This window comes from Convolutriloba macropyga, chromosome 3 (genome assembly GCF_964194025.1).
Source record: "Convolutriloba macropyga chromosome 3, txConMacr16.3, whole genome shotgun sequence".
Classification (NCBI taxonomy): domain Eukaryota; kingdom Metazoa; phylum Xenacoelomorpha; order Acoela; family Convolutidae; genus Convolutriloba; species Convolutriloba macropyga.
In genome coordinates this window covers 10,307,172-10,325,048 of record NC_134470.1, presented here as the reverse complement: position 1 = coordinate 10,325,048, position 17,877 = coordinate 10,307,172, and the positions used below count along the sequence as shown (strand labels likewise).

Sequence of the window (17,877 nt, the reverse complement as noted above, 5' to 3'; positions counted from 1 at the left end):
AGTGATCAAAGAACTCAAAATTTTGCAAGAATATTGCAAGAAATCTTGCAAGATTATTCATAGTTCCATAATTCCATTTATCTTGCGAGATACATGCAAGACTTTGTATTCTTTTTGCAAAAATCTTGCAAGATTTTGAATTTGTTAAAATTACCCACTGGATGACGATGGCAGACGAGCTAAAATGTCAATGTCAAGCATGAAATGTTTAATACTCCGTCGGAAAATTTACTGAAGTAAAGTTATAAACTAATATTTTCTAGCTTTCTCCAGTAAGACTTGGGTTGTTTTCCCTGCTCCTTTTTAATTCCGGGCTTGGGACCGGCAGTGACTGAGTTACAAATAAAATTCTAGGAATACTGATAGGGTACGATACAAACTAAACCACGCAGCTCTCCAGTTTTACAAATGTAACATAAGGCAAGATAAATATCTATCCGAAAATTATGTCAATTCACATTGCAGTCATGATTCTGGCAAGGTTTTGAATTCCACAAGAACATCCATGAGTTGCCAAAACCTGTCTTAACGTCACATTTGGGGATTTAAATTACTAACCAGAGCTATAAAAAACCTTTTGATGTTTTTTATAACAAAATTCCCATAAGCAAAGGTTAAGCCAGAAATGAATATTCGTTTCTGGCAATATTATTGCAAGAATCTTGCAAGTTGCAAGTTTTGGCTTGGCCCATCTTTAAGGATATCATTTTATGGCAAGCAATTTTTATATCGGGCCCTGTTTCTGGACTTTAAATCACTTAGCAAAGGCTGCCGAGAAAGAAAATAGATCCTTGGATAGATTTGTGATTGATAGTGCTCTATATATAAAGAATTCTATCTTTTTAAATTTAAAAAAACAAAACTAGAAATGAAAACATCCTTTCATCCGCAGACTTTGTCCACACAAAATCACCATACTCCTCTAACTCAACTGAAATCAACCAAACGCTTCATTCGATTGAGAAACGCAACAACCAATCAGCGAGCACAAACATAACAGGAGTGGTGAAAGCTGCATTATCAGTTATTCTAGAAGATTCCAACTCGAGATTAAAAGATAATGGTACGCGGAAGTTGGTGTTGGTTCTACTTGCAGAGGGTGTGTCAAAAGAACAACTGAGCAATTTGGTTGGACCAGCAATTGAACTCAAAGAGGCAAGTAAATTTCATTTTCAATAAGTTTTGAGAAAATCGGAAAGTGTGTCGTCCAGACTGAGATGCCTGACCTAAATGATCTATGAGCTTGCACATGTCAGACGCGCAATCGCGACGCTTGCCCAAAAGGTTAGATAATCTGAATTACTCAAAAATGACTCATAATATCTAAATACCCTTCAGATTATCTAACCTTGATGTCGCAAGTGTGCGTTCGACGAGTGCAAGCTGATAGGTCATTTAGGTCTGACCCCTCAGCCCGAGAGGACAACAAATTTTCCGGTATTCTCGAAAGTGATCAGGGAGGGAAGTATTCAGATGTACCAAGGGCACTGAAACAAACCATGGTGGAATTGCATGTCATTTTAGTTTGGGACCACAGTCTGTACAACACTTACCTTACAATTCAACTAAAAACGTTTTTCAATTAAAATTGGGCTAATTAACATATCGGATCAATTTATTTTGCTTCATTAATTACTTCTTGAAGCGCAATTGATGATATTTAGATCTTTAGTTCCCGCTCATTTAAATTTTAGCTTTTTTAATTTTCCAAGTTCATTTTAGTTCTCCCTATTTTTCCAAAATCTGGATTAGAGAATTAAAGTAGGCTATATAAACAAAAAAAATATAAAATTCAAGAGGACATGTGATCTAATGAAACCAGATAATATGACACTAGCTTAATTCGAATTCACTAACAGAAATATTTCGCAAACATGAACTGAAGAAACGGGCAGCTTTAAAAACTTGTTAGCGAAATTGGCAACTTTTAATGAAATATTTGAAATCAATATATCTGCTTCAAACGATCGAACTGGTAATTCATCGAAAAAAAAACATTGGCAACCTCAGAAGATGCTTTTATTTTTAACAAAACACAGATCTTCCACAGATTTTTTATCCGATATTATTTAAAAAAACAATGCAAATTGTATTTCTGACTATTAAGCGTTTACCAACTGCTTAAAAGCTTCTAAACAAGCAGTTTTAATCAATTGTATTGCAAAATTAGGACAGTTTCCACATGTTATAGTATGTTCAGATTATTTATTGTTAATTATAAAGTGTAATCTCTCTTCTGATTAGACTAGCCTAACAAACTGTTGGTGTAAAGATAATTTTGAACAATGTGAAGGCCTTCAGAAATCAAAATCTTTGACGCTGGGATTTAAAAATCTGACTGAACTTAAGGTTGGTTTTGCTGAGAAAACATATTTAAAAAACCTTACATGACCAATTTAGGGGATTCTAAGTTTTTCAAACAATTGTTTGTCAATATTTTGTCGCCAAGTTCAATAATGCTGCAGCATTGAGACCAAACTATCTGAAGTCGCATATTGACAATCAAGTCCTAGATTTATTCCTTAAACGAAATTACATTTTCGTTCCTTAATAATTTAAACAAGTTTAAGAACCAAACTTTGTAGGAGACTCAACTAAATTAGAGACAATTTCTAACAAAAATAAAACAAGGAGGCTCGGTAATGTGAGCTTGCACATAATGTTACGACCACGCTCATCCACGTTCTAGTCTTAATTGGCTACCAATTGAGGAAGAGATAGAAATAGTTCAAAAACATACGTATCGTTCAACAAACCACAACTGGAAAAAATAAAGCAACGATAGAGGGCTGATGAAACTTGTGGTTAATAGGACTAATAGAACAATCATAAAAATTAAATAAGCAATAATTACGACCAACACTCGGTGTCCATATTTTAAATGCGACTGGGCAACAGGTCGACAAAAAGAGCAAAAAGCGCGAAGTTCAATAAAAATTTTTATTTTAGAAATCAATTAATTTCGCAGTGATTGAAATATATAGATATTAGCTGAAATATTCTATTACATCCCAATAGGAAGCAATTGAAACCTCTCATTATCCAGCGTACTTCATACGACTACAAAAAGAAGGACAAAGAACGCCAAAATAGAAAGATCAAATAGAAATTGTGCTAAAATGGCATGCAGCCATTAAAACCATAGATTTGCCTCTAAGAAGATTAGAAATGTTCAAAAGCGCAATTTTCCAAAGCCAATGGGACCTACGATTATTGTTATATTTTAAAAGGAAAAGAAAAACCTGATTAAATGTACAAATATATAAAACTCACAAACAATTTAAAAAATCTCGTTGCATCAAAGCCTGGAAACCCATGGTTAAAACTAAAATAACATAAAAATTTAATAAAAATTAACTGGAAATGGGTTCCGATTTCTCTTTACAGAGACTAAGCTACAAATTGACAAAAAATGATTTTAAAAACGCAATGCTCAAAAATCAAAACATGTTTTTGAAAACAATAACTTTCAAAGTCATAATGGAGTTAAGATTTCAACTAAAATAGATATAATTACTTGCAGCACCTCACAAAGTCGGTTGCGCCTGAGACTACAAGACTACAAATTATCAACAAAACAGGCGGAAGCCAAAACTTCACAGACAATTTTACGACACCAGTGTTGAAGGCACAAAAATTTCACGTTTTTATCTGCACGAACTGTAAATCTATACTTTCTTAAACGTATGTACATCAAAAGGTCCTCCTTATGGAAAAAGAGGACGTCAAAGAGACATCAAAACTAAACCAAAAAGATGAACAGCTTCGAAGAACTCGAAAATATAATAAATTAAACGGTCAATGCCATCAGTCAAAACATATAACCAACAGAAAAAGTATTGTTTGGATCAAAAAAAGTGGTTGACACTTGTTACTGATGAGGCTGAAATATATGATAACAAAAATGAGAGCAAAAAGGAGACAGTTGAAAAAATCTTTCATTTTGTTTTCAAAAAATTTCATTTGAAAATCATTAAAAAATTGAGCTGTAAACCAAAGTCTTTAAATAGGTTTAACTAAACAATATGAAAAAGCACTTGAGGCCTTATATTATACGGTATATTTTTTACAGAAGTAAAACAAAGTCCACTGAAGTCTTCGAGAGAACTGGGTTTCTGACCATGAAAACATAAACTATTCTGCAAAAAGCATTAACATACTCACAAGCACCTTTTTCCAATGCATTGCTTTGCATTCTCCAACTATTCATTCCTTTAAATAGTTTGGTCAATAGTGTGATAACTGGACAAGGAAACAAAATGAATTATAAAATTGCAATTATGCACAAAACTAAAAAAAATCGAAAACTTGTATCATCAAAGCCATTAGTTAAATGGAAAACAGTAACTGACATTAATTGAAACTTACAGGAAGTGGAATTTTGACTGTCTCTATTAAAACTAAACAAGAAGTTGAGGAAAATAAGAAAAAAAATCAAAATTTTGTCGACATTTTCTTCAAACAAATATATTCAAAGTTAGAAGAGACATTATATAACAACTGAAACCATTTTCTAGGTTCATCTATACCTCTTAAAAAAGCAATTGGATCTTTGATTTGGGGAAACTAAGTCATTAGACTAAAAAAAGTATAACAAATGAAAGCAAAACATTTTACGGAAAACTTTGCTCAAAGCCATAAAAAGCATGAGCTTAAATCTGTGACCAAAATATGTGTTCGATAAGCCTCAACTTGGAGCAATTAGTTATGTAGCATCTGTCATAAGTTGAGCCTGGTCAGAAAATCTTGTCAGTATTTAACATAAAAAACTATAAAGCGGAAATTTTTTGAAAAAGTAGGCCGAGCCCCAAAAAATCTAGAACTTTTTTTATTGTATGGATCAATGGTGAGAACAAGATCAACCCTGAAATTGCTGCGCATCTAATAAAACACCTCGTTTTTCAAATGGTTGGGAAATACATCAGTTTCAAAACAACACATTTTATTGCTTCAAAAATAAATAATGTTTTGTTTAATTGGTTTAATTATCTAATTTAAATTTGCGAAAAACTGCGCAAAAATTGCGCAAAATTATAATTGCAGAAGATTCCTTAGTCCAGTGGGAGCGCTACTTGCTCTGCGTTTAAGCTTTCGAAGTGTATGTTTGCTATTTTTAGGTGTCTATTTCAAGCAAAATTAAAGTAATTGCGCTAAAAAAGGCAAATTTGATAGCTTTTTTGAAGAATAAAGTTTGAATTTTGAAAAAATCAGCATAATTTCAAGCCAAAAAACACATATCGAGCAATTCATCAACCCTCCTCTGTCTTTAAAGACAAAATCAATCCCATTACCGTCAACAATTTAAACATATTCTAGCGGAACTGACAAAATATTGGTAAAAAATCGCAAAACATGACTAAACAACCAAAAATTGCCTCCTATTCGCAAATTTTTAAACCTCAATAATTCCATGTAAAAAGCGAAATTGAAAAACAAATTTCTGAATTCCATGTTTTACACTGGACGGGTTTCCTAATGATACCATTCACAACTCTCTACAATGGTAAAATCGATCGGCCAAAATTGAGTGATTAAAAAAGGGGAAAAAACCAATTTGAGCATATAGTTCCTCCCCCCAATCAAGTGGGTCGGAACAAAAAAAATAAGATGCATAAGCATTGTTTTGCATCCAATAATTATTAGGAATAAAAATGTTTTTGCCGACGCTCGAACAGAGCAGCTTACCATTTGGCTTTTTTTGGAAATATACCTATTTCTTCGTTTTATTTCTATCTTCAGCAGAGAACATGTCTTTCTTCAGCAGAGAACATGTCATTGCTATCTACTGGGAGGGTCGGAGAGTTGGTTACTGATCGTGTTTGGTGGTGGGAAGGTCAAATCTATCTCACAAATTTATGGTTTATGTACATTGATTAACTTGTGGTATGAACAAATTTGAATCAACGATTCGGTTCAAGTTACAAGCCATTATTCAATTTCACTTCACCAAACATCAGGTAAGAAAGTTTTCTTTATATTGAAGTTTTAACTTAAGTTGCTAAGTTCGCTACTTCTCGATATATCACATCCTCCCTCTTTTTTTAATCAAGTTTGTAGGAATAGCTTCTCCAAATTTTTCTGGCTGTTTTTTATTTCTGCTTGAAGTTCTCGTGGCCACTGAAGGTTGTTCCCCTTCAACTACTGAGGTTTCTTCAGTAGAGTTGGGTGATGCCACGTCTATGTCGTCCCTTCTGCTCTCAGACTGTGAGTCAGTAGATTCAGTCTTGATGTCGTCAGGTTCCAACCGTGCAATTTGGTTGTCACTAACAAGAACTGTCTTGTTTGAATTCTCCGGCTGGATGAACGAAGTGTTCATTCCTTTACGGATAATGAAAGTAGCTGGAACCGTTGGTGAACTGTTCGTCGGTTTGAAGAGGACTCGTTCACACAGATCGAAATCAGTGACTGCTGGAAGTCTTATTTTGCGTCCCAGTAGCAGTTCTACAGGAGTTTAGCCCCGTGTCTTGGAAGTGTTCCGATGTGTCATCAAAGCCCGCTGTGGGAAAGCGCCAAATGACACTTTCAAATTTGGACTCCAGGCTTGAATAGCCCGTTTCACTGTTTGGACCACTCGTTCAGCAATACCATTTGCTCTTGGATGGTAGATGGAGACTCCATCTTTTTAATCCCAAGTGATTCACACCATTGAGTTAGGTCATTGCTCACAAACTCAGGACCATTGTCTGATACTAATCATCTTGGTATCCCAAATCTTGCAAAGATTTGACTCAAGTACACCTTCACTGTTTGGGAGGTTCTATTTCCCGCAGGGACGGCTTCTATCCAACCTGATTCCGCGTCTACTATCACTAAGATAATACCTTGATCCTTAACTTAGCCCCAGTCCATGTGGAGTCTTTCCCAAACTTCAGCTTCCGGCCAAGTAGATACTGTTTTCCCCAGGCTAGGCCTGTTTTCTTGGCATTCCTTACATTTACTAACATATCGAAGAACATCTTGACTGATGCCGGGCCACCAAGCCATCATTCGAACTGCTGTTTCAGTTGCAGTTTTGCCTGGGTGAGTCTCATGAGCTTTGGCCACCACCATGGGTCTTAGTTTGGGTGGAATGAAAGGCACAAGTCCTCGAAAGATGATTCCATTTTGAATGGTCAAGGCGTCTTTTTGTTGTTCAAATCCTTTCTCTGCTTCTGAGCACTGTTTGCAGATGCCGCTCTTTATTCGTTTGATGACATCTTGAAAGTGTCGATTCGATCCCAGCTAAGTTTTGATGTCTGACTGGGTCACCAGGTTGGATTGGACGAAGTAGATATTGTTAAGAGCAAAATAGACTCGATCTTTGTCATCGTCATCATCAAAGTCTAGTGTGCTCAGAGCATCAGCGTGGGGGATCTGTTCTCCGGGTGTATACTTCAATTCGAAGTCAAATCCCATCAGCGCTATCGCCCATCTTGTAATTCTTGCTGATGCTGTTCTCGAAATTTCTTCGTCTGGGGCGAAGAGATATTTGAGAGGCTTGTTGTCAGTCTGTAGAGTGAACCTTCTTCCAGTAGGAATTGTTTCAATCTTGTGACCACAAAGACGATTGCAAGTGCCTCTCGCTCAATATTGGAGTAATTTTGTTCGGCTTGTGACAACTTCCTCGATACGTAGTTCACAGGATCTCCTTCTTGTGAGAGTACCCCGCCTATAGCTTTCTCTGAGGCGTCTGTTGTCACGGTTGCTTCCTTCGTCAAGCTGTAAGGCTGTACAATAGGGTTAGCACATAACTCGTTTTTGATGTTTTCAAAAGCATTTTGCTCTTCCTTGTCCCATCTGAATTCTTCTTTTCGAATTTCGTTTAGGGGTAGCATTTTGGTTGAAAAATCCGGTATCATTCGACCATAAAAATTTGCTAAGCTGACAAAGGACTCGAGTTATTTCATATTTAATGGCGGTTTTGCATTTTTGATTTTCTCAACATGCCTAGGATCGGGTGCTATTCCTCCTTTGGAAACAGAGTAACCAAGAAAACTTACGCTTGAAACTGGTTTTGAGTTGGATTTCTTCTCATTGATGGTGAAATTTTTTTCACGTAGCCAACTCTTGACTGCAAGCATTCGTTTCTCGTATTGATCCTTTGTTGTTCCATATACCAGATCGTCGTCTTAGAATATGACCACACCCTTGATTCCTTTGAGAGTTGACTCAACGCAATTCTGGAAGATTGATGAAGAGTTCTTTAGGCCCTGAGGAAGCCTGCACATCTCGAACAATCCTTGCGATGTGTCGATTGTGCATTTTTCTTTTGCATCCTCGTCCAGCTCAATTTGATAATATGCATCTGATAAGTCAATTTTTCCAAAGTAAGAGGCCCCATGGAGATTATGGAAAATGGTCTCCAAGTCTGGGATTGGATAGTCCTCGTTCATAACTTTGCCATTGATGTGAACTTTGAGGTCCACGCATAGTCTCAGAGCTCCGTTTTTCTTCCGCTGCCACACTACTGGTGATGCATTTGTGACCCCACCAGGTTGTACTGGCACCAGGATGCCCTTTCGTACTATTGTCTCAAGCTTCTCTTTGACCCTGTCTTGGAGAGGTAGAGGTATCTTTCTGGCTTTGCAGAACATTGGCTGTGATCCCGGTATGAGTTTAAAATGCGCTTTGTATCCTTTCACTGCAGGTAGTCTTTCATCACTCACTGCATTGATGCCTTCTTGGGGTAGTATGTCTCCCCCAAGTAGCCCAAATTTTTTGTCGGATTGCACAACTGCTAGTTGTTGTTGCCTATACTTGCTTCCGTTCCACTCAACATCACATGTTAGTGATCCCAGAAGCGTCCGTTGATGACCATCATAGGCCTCAAGACGTCTGATTTTCCCATTTAACTGAGGTTTACCAAGCTCAGTCCAGATTAAGGATGATATCACGATGCTATCAGCACCGGTATCAACTTGCATTTTTATTTTATGGTCTTTTACTGTAATGTACTCCCATGTCACTGACATGTTAAACACGTTTTCCCGTGTATAGTACATTCCCATCTCCATTTCGGATGATGTTTGACCAGGCAACTTACCCTCTTCCTCGCAGAAGTTTTTGTGCTGGTCAGACTTACCTGACTTAGGCTGGGTTTTACTTCTGCACTTTTTTGAAAAGTGCCCCACATTTTCACAGGTTTTACATTTCTTGTTCAAGGCCGTCACGGCTTGCTGCTGTGTGGCGTACTTCCACATCTATTACACAAGTTACCATTGCCTTTGTTACCAGTGAACTTTTCACTAGGTTTTCTGAAGGTCTTTTTGAAGTTGTATCCCGCTTCTTCTTTTATTACAAATGGTCTATTACCTGTTGAGGAACTCGCAAAAGCCATTGCTTGACTACTGAACTGTAAGCTTTCTGTCATTTCAGACAGAGACATCGTTGGCTTAGTTTTAATGCCGTCTAATAGTCTTAATTTGGCCTCAGGGTCTCTCACACCTGAGATAAATTTTATTTTCACCAACTCTTCCTCAGGGTTGGTTACTGTTTTAAGTTTTTCGAAGTCACAATAACGTGCGTTTTCTCTGAGGCGCGCTAGAAAAACGTCGTCAGATTCTCCAACGCCTTGGACAATGGACAGAAGTTTAGCCCTTTCTGCCGTTACAACTCTCTCTTTAGGTGAAATATAGTTTTGAATTGCTAGTCTGATCTCTTTAAAAGGAGTCTCTAACAATTTTGTAGGTCTCAGAAGGCTCCTAAGTTTAAGAAGTGCGTCCCGGCCGCACATACTAAGAAAGAGATTTGTTACCTGTAGGTCCACGATCGTACCGTCGTTGTTGACTTTGTCTTCTTTCTTCTCTGCGCGACATTTCGCCACAAAAGACATGATCCACGCAGTACAAGATTCAGCATTCTGCAGATCCAAGGTTTGTCGGTCATTTGGTGGTCTGGACACCATTGTCGTGGTCTCGAGCACGAATAACAAGAATTTTATTATTTTATCACAGGTAATTATAATCCGTATCACAATGAAAATTTACAGATCCGTCTAGATATAGATAAACTGATATGTGTTAATTTACACCTTAGTTGTGAACAAGTTTTCCCCTTGCCGTATATGGCAAATACTAGCGCAGTTTTTCGCACTTAACACATTGTTCTCCCTAACTGAGAACATGTCTTTGCTATCTACTGGGAGGGTCGGAGAGTTGGTTACTGATCGTGTTTGGTAATGGGAAGGTCGAATCTATCTCACAAATTTATGGTTTATGTACATTGATTAACTTGTGGTATGAACAAATTTGAATCAACGATTCGGTTCAAGTTACAAGCCATTATTCAATTTCACTTCACCAAACATCAGGTAAGAAAGTTTTCTTTATATTGAAGTTTTAACTTAAGTTGCTAAGTTCGCTACTTCTCGATATATCACATCCTCCCTCTTTTTTTAATCAAGTTTGTAGGAATAGCTTCTCCAAATTTTTCTGGCTGTTTTTTATTTCTGCTTGAAGTTCTCGTGGCCACTGAAGGTTGTTCCCCTTCAACTACTGAGGTTTCTTCAGTAGAGTTGGGTGATGCCACGTCTATGTCGTCCCTTCTGCTCTCAGACTGTGAGTCAGTAGATTCAGTCTTGATGTCGTCAGGTTCCAACCGTGCAATTTGGTTGTCACTAACAAGAACTGTCTTGTTTGAATTCTCCGGCTGGATGAACGAAGTGTTCATTCCTTTACGGATAATGAAAGTAGCTGGAACCGTTGGTGAACTGTTCGTCGGTTTGAAGAGGACTCGTTCACACAGATCGAAATCAGTGACTGCTGGAAGTCTTATTTTGCGTCCCAGTAGCAGTTCTACAGGAGTTTAGCCCCGCGTCTTGGAAGTGTTCCGATGTGTCATCAAAGCCCGCTGTGGGAAAGCGCCAAATGACACTTTCAAATTTGGACTCCAGGCTTGAATAGCCCGTTTCACTGTTTGGACCACTCGTTCAGCAATACCATTTGCTCTTGGATGGTAGATGGAGACTCCATCTTTTTAATCCCAAGTGATTCACACCATTGTTTTAGGTCACTGCTCACAAACTCAGGACCATTGTCTGACACTAATGTTCTTGGAATCCCAAATCTTGCAAAGATTTGACTCAAGTACACCTTCACTGTTTGTGAGGTTCTATTTCCCGCAGGGAAGGCTTCTATCCAACCTGATCCCGCGTCTACTATCACTAAGATATTACCTTGATCCTTAACGTAGCCCCAGTCCATGTGGAGTCTTTCCCAAACTTCAGCTTCCGGCCAAGTAGATACTGTTTTCCCCAGGCTAGGCCTGTTTTCCTGGCATTCCTTACATTTACTAACATATCGAGGAACATTTTGACTGATGCCGGGCCACCAAGCCATCATTCGAACTGCTGTTTCAGTTGCATTTTTGCCTGGGTGAGTCTCATGAGCTTTGGCCATCACCATGGGTCTTGGTTTGGGTGGAATGAAAGGCACAACTCCTCGAAAGATGATTTCATTGTGAATAGTCAAGGCGTCTTTCTGTTGTTCAAATCCTTTCTCTGCTTCTGAGAACTATTTCTAGATGCCGCTCTTTTTTCGTTTGATGACATCTTGAAAGAGTCGATTCGATCCCAGCTCAGTTTTGATGTCTGACTGGGTCACCAGGTTGGGTTGGACGAAGTAGATATTGTCAAGAGCAAAGCAGACTCGATCATTGTCATCGTCATCATCAAAGTCTAGTCTGCTCAGAGCATCAGCGTGGGGGATCTGTTCTCCGGGTGTATACTTCAATTCGAAGTCAAATCCCATCATCGCTATCGCCCATCTTGTAATTCTTGCTGATGCTGTTTTTGGAATTTCTTCGTCTGGGGCGAAGAGATATTTGAGAGGTTTGTGGTCAGTCTGTAGAGTGAACCTTCTTCCGAGTAGGAATTGTTTCAATCTTGTGACCACAAAGACGATTGCTAGTGCCTCTCGCTCAATATTGGAGTAATTTTGTTCGGCTTGTGAAAACTTCCTCGATACATAGATCACAGGATGTCCTTCTTGTGAGAGTACCCCGCCTATAGCTTTCTCTGAGGCGTCTGTTGTCGCGGTTGCTTCCTTCGTCAAGCTGTAGGGCTGTACAAGAGGGTTAGCACTTAACTCGTTTTTGATGTTTCCAAAAGCATTTTGCTCTTCCTTGTCCCATCTGAATTCTTCTTTTCGAATTTCGTTTAGGGGTTGCATTTTGGTTGAAAAATCCGGTATCATTCGACAATAAAAATTTGCTAAGCCGACAAAGGACTCGAGTTGTTTCATATTTGATGGCGGTTTTGCTTTTTTGATTTTCTCAACATGCTTAGGATCGGGTGCTATTCCTTCTTTGGAAACAGAGTAACCAAGAAAACTTACGCTTGAAACTGGTTTTGAGTTGGATTTCTTCTCATTGATGGTGAAATTTTTTTCACGTAGCCAACTCTTGACTGCAAGCATTCGTTTCTCTTGTTGATCCTTTGTTGTTCCATAAAACAGATCGTCGTCTTGGAATATGACTACAACCTTGAATCTTTTGAGAGTTGATTCAGTGCAATTCTGGAAGATTGATGAAGAGTTCTTCAGGCCCTGAGGAAGCCTGCACATCTTGAACAATCCTTGCGATGCGTCGATTGTGCATATTTCTTTTGCATCCTCGTCCAGTTCAATTTGATAATATGCATCTGATAAGTCAATTTTTCCAAAGTAAGAGGCCCCATGGAGATTATGGAAAATGGTCTCCACGTCTGGGATTGGATAGTCCTCGTCCATAACTTTGCCATTGATGTGATTTTTGAGGTCCACGCATAGTCTCAGAGCTCCATTTTTCGTCCGCTGCCACACTACTGGTGATGCATTTATGACCCCACCAGGTTGTACTGGCTCCAGGATGCCCTGTCGTACTATTGTCTCAAGTCTCTCTTTGACCCTGTCTTGGAGAGGTAGAGGTATCTTTCTGGCTTTGCAGAACATTGGCTGTGATCCCGGTATGAGTTTCACAAGCGCTTTGTATCCTTTCACTGCAGGTAGTCTTTCATCACTCACTGCATTGATGCCTTCTTGGGGTAGTATGTCTCTCCCAAGTAGCCCAAATTTTTTGTCGGCTTGCACAACTGCTAGTTGTTGTTGCCTATACTTGCTTCCGTTCCACTCATTATCACTTGTTAGTGATCCCAGAAGCGTCCGTTGATGACCATCATAGGCCTCAAGACGTCTGACTTTCCCATTTAACTGAGGTTTACCAAGCTCAGTACAGATTAAGGATGATATCACGATGCTATCAGCACCGGTATCAACTTGCTTTTTTATTTTATGGTCTTTTACTGTAATATACTCCCATGTCACCGACATGTTAAACACGTTTTCCCGTGTATAGTACATTCCCATCTCCATTTCGGATGATGTTTGACGAGGCAACTTACCCTCTTCCTCGCAGAAGTTGTTGTTCTGGTCAGACTTACCTGACTTAGGCTGGGTTTTACTTCTGCACATTTTTGAAAAGTGCCCCACCTTTTTACAGGTGTTACATTTCTTGTTCAAGGCCCGACACGGCCTGCTGCTGTGTGTCTTACCTCCACATCTATTACACAAGTTACCATTGCCTTTATTTCCAGTGAACTTTTCATTAGGTTTTCTGAAGGTCTTTTTGAAGTTGTAACCCAATTCTTCTTTTATTACAAATAGTCTATTACCTGTTGAGGAACTCGCAAAAGCCATTGCTTGACTTCTGAACTGTAAGCTTTCTGTCATTCCAGACAGAGACATTGTTGGCTTAGTTTTAATGCCGTCTAATAGTCTTAATTTGGCCTCAGGGTCTCTCACACCTGAGATAAATTTTATTTTCACCAACTCTTCCTCAGGGCTGGTTACTGTTTTAAGTTTTTCGAAGTCACAATAACGTGCTTTTTCTCTGAGGCGCGCTAGAAAAACGTCGTCAGATTCTCCAACGCCTTGGACAACGGACAGAAATTTAGCCCTTTCTGCCGTAACTACTCTCTCTTTAGGTGAAATATAGTTTTGAATAGCTAGTCTGATCTCTTTAAAAGGAGTGTCTAACAATTTTTCAGGGCTCATAAGGCTCCTAAATTTAAGAAGTGCGTTCTGGCCGCATATACTAAGAAAGAGATTTGTTACCTGTAGGTCCACGACCGTACCGTCGTTGTTGACTTTATCTTCTTTCTTCTCTGCGCGACATTTCGCCACAAAAGACATGATCCACGCAGTACAGGATTCAGCATTCTGCAGATCCAAGGTTCGTCGGTCGTTTGGTGGTCTGGACACCATTGTCGTGGTCTCGAGCACGAATAACAAGAATTTTATTATTTTAATAATCGGATTCAAAATGGCCTAAATGTACAAAGTTTCACAGGTATTTATAATCCGTATCAGTATGAAAATTTGCAGATCCGTCTACATATAGATAAACTGATATGTGTTAATTTACACCTTAGTTGTGAACAAGTTTTTCCCCTTGCCGTATATGGCAAGTACTAGTGCAGTTTTTTGCACTTAACACATTGTTCTCCCTACCTGAGAACATATCATTGCTATCTACTGGGAAGGTCGGAGAGTTGGTTACTGTTCGTGTTTGGTGGTGGGAAGGTCGAATCTATCTCACAAATTCATGGTTTATGTACATTGATAAACTTGTGGTATGAACTAATTTGAATAGACGATTCGGTTCAAATTAGAAGCCATTATTCAATTTCACTTCACCAAACATCAGGTAAGAAAGTTTTCTTTATATATCGAAGTTTTAACTTAAGTTGCTAAGTTCGCTACTTCTCGATATATCACAGAAACATTTAATAAATTGCCGAAAGTTTTTTTTGTTGTTTTCAGACACTTTTTTCAAGGCTTTTCGTATTGTGTTTGATAAATAAAGATATTTTCGTTCAGATAATAAAGATTACCATTTTTTCTCATTTTCATTTGAGCATTCTCACACTTAAAACTTAGGCTCAAAACTATTCAACGGCCTTCAAAGTACAAAAAAATGGTGTTTATTTGAGAAACATTCTATTTTAAAGGGCTAAAAATCAATTTTGATTTGAAGTGGATTTGAAACTGAGATTGAACAAGGGAGTGAAAATTTATTAGCATTCAATTTTGCTGAAAAGGTGATATTGAATAAGAAAAAATTGGTTGCTAGTATGATTCTATGAAGATTTGGTGCATCTACTTATTCTGTCAAACAATAAAATATTATAAAAGTTGTCGTATAACTCCGTAGAAGTTCCTGGAGTTGAATGAAATAACAAAATTTAGATTTATTTGGATTTTAGCTCAAATATTTGTGGAATGAATTGATGGCTTTAGTTTTTTAAAAGTTTCTTTTTGGTTCTGATTGTGTTTTTTTCTCTTTTTCTCTGGGGCTTGAGCATAGAGTTAAAAAAAAGCCGTGTTACTGAATATTTGAGCGTATTATCAATATTTATATTAATAACGCCAATTCGTCATAAAACTTTCTTTAATTAGGTTAAAACCTATCTGAATTCTTGAAAGTTGGATATAGAACGAAACGTTGATAAATTCATAATAGATAACGATCGATAGAGTCTAAGCTTGTAATTACCTTTTTCTACAAATTTTATTTGGTTTATTTGCATAGACGATATAGATAGCGCAGTGAAGGTATAGTGTTTATCTGTTTAAATTAAACTGCTCAATTTTTTCGGGGATAAAACATATTTGAAATTAGGAACTTTTTTTACAAGGAGTCGCCTTTATCTTTTTCGGTTACTTCCATTTTTATACGATATGCCAGATATACAATAATACTTTGCCAGTTGTCAATAGCACCTTTTCATAAAAAATAGTTCCTTTTGAATTTTGATTTTAGTAGCCTGTAAAATATCGGATACTGGTACATCGGTTTTGATGGTGTCTTATCAAGTCTTATAGCATGCAGCTGCATTTCGATCAAATATGCTAAATGATACTAAAATAGTCTCGCAAATATAATGAACTATAGTGTAAAAGTTGGGTTAACTTTGGGTATTTTGACCTCTTCGAAAACCATGTAATTGGGTAATTTGTCCGGAAACCCTGTGGCTTGAAGATGCATAGTCCGGTCATTCCACTTGATTTTCTGTAACTTTAAAGCTGTTTTTTGTTTGTTTGCGAATTGTTGTGTCTGAATTGCTTTTGGACGTCTGATTTATATCATTACAAGGGTCTACCGGTTCCGAAATAATAAGACAATTTACTTATTTTTATGGCTGGCATCCGCTTTTTATCTCAACAATTTTTAAAAAATGACCTTACTTATACTTACCCATTTTAATTGGCCTGTAAGTCTTAGCTAGAATAGAATTTTATAGGTACAGACAGACCCTTGCATTTAGCCAAGTTTTAACTGTTTTGATCTTTATGTTTAAGAACGGTATTTGTACTGGCAATTAATTACCTAAGAGAATTTGGTAAATCTAGAAATACCTAAATATCTTTAATATTTTCTACCAATCTGCTTTATAAATCTACCTTTAAAAACACAACCTAACTTATGTGGGAAACAAACTGACAATTGACTCAAAAGCATTTAAGTAAGTCAAGAACTTTTTTATCTTAATTATTTTTTATCTTATTTTTTTATTTTATCTTCAATTATATCTTTATTTTATATTTATCTTATTTTTTATCTTAATTATTTTTTATCTTAATTTTTTATTTTATCTTATCTTTATTTTATATCTTTATTTTATATTTATCTTATTTTTTATCTTAATTATTTTTTATCTTAATTTTTTTTTTATCTTTATACTGATGTCATATCCAGTTTTTCGTTTAGCTCGCTCACGTATTTGCAATTGGCATGACAAAATTGGTCCCACCAAATCAATTGCTCCTTCTCGCCTCTGATAGTCAAAGTGCCCGCTTGTACCACACATTCGAAACATTCTACAGTGAAATAAACAGCACGATTTTCGACACTTGTCAAATTCCTCTCTTGGTTCCAACATCCGGAAATGAAACTCAGAACTTGACATTACAAGCTGTTAGTGTGAACGAAACGCGACATTTGAAGGTTCTTATTGATCCTTATTTTACCAAAGTTGAGATGGTCGTTGAGGTTGAGAATTTGTTCACGACTGTGTTTGTTTCGTTCACGCAGCCCTTTCCGAGTGAAGTTGACCACGAGTTAAAAGAGGAAGTTGAACTCGGAAATCCTGCGACGCTGCTTGTCGTGGATTATCAAGGTTAGACAAACCCATGATTTTATTTGTTCGGATCAATTTTTGGGTCTAAGGTGGAGGGCTATAGTGGGAAAGACCCCAATTTTGCTTTTGTGGATGTTGGCTTTTTAATTTCCACATGGCTGAAAAAATGAACTTCGGTTTGAAGAAAAAAATAAGCGTGGTTGTTTTTTAATAGCCGCACAGCGATAACTGGGGCTATTATTGGCCTTCTCTTGGTTTTTTTACGACTCGCAGAAGAGTATTGGTTTTCTTAAGCTTTTTTTAACGGAAGTACTATTCGTTCAGACGGTGTTTTGACCTAAAAGCCAAAGAGTAAAATTGTCATGTGAACTATTTTTCTGAGTGAGAGAAGTTTTTTGATCACGCGCTTTGATTAGTGAATGACTTTTTTATTTTTAAAAATTATTTTGAGAGACCAGTGCATTTAGATAGCCGCTTTTAGCCGTTTTTCGTCCATTTGACGCAACTTTTTTTACTTTATTTTGTTTTTTTTTTGCAGGAATAGTTATTGATCGATGCTGCATTAATACGCAACTTTCTGAAATAGATACCACCAAGTCTCTAAAAGGAGACATATAGAGCAGAAGAGACAAGAAAACCAAGATAGAGGTTACAATGTCACTCTGAAATAACAATCAACTCAAATAAGCTCTTTTTTGTTTTTAATAACCACACAGCGATAGCTGGGGCTGTTTTTGGCCTTCTCTCTTGGTTTTATGCAATGAACAACTCTTTGAACGTGAAGT

At 37.4% G+C, this 17,877-nt stretch overlaps 1 protein-coding gene across 1 annotated transcript in view; it reads left to right on the top strand.

Annotated features, from left to right (window-relative positions):
• Positions 1-17,877, top strand: part of LOC142336851 (uncharacterized) — a 117,880-nt gene that overhangs the window by 84,008 nt on the left and 15,995 nt on the right. Inside the window, exons 8-9 of the mRNA XM_075385806.1 lie at positions 893-1,155; positions 16,723-17,131. Of these exons, the coding sequence (XP_075241921.1) occupies positions 893-1,155; positions 16,723-17,131 (672 nt within the window). The remainder of the gene's footprint in view (positions 1-892; positions 1,156-16,722; positions 17,132-17,877) is intronic.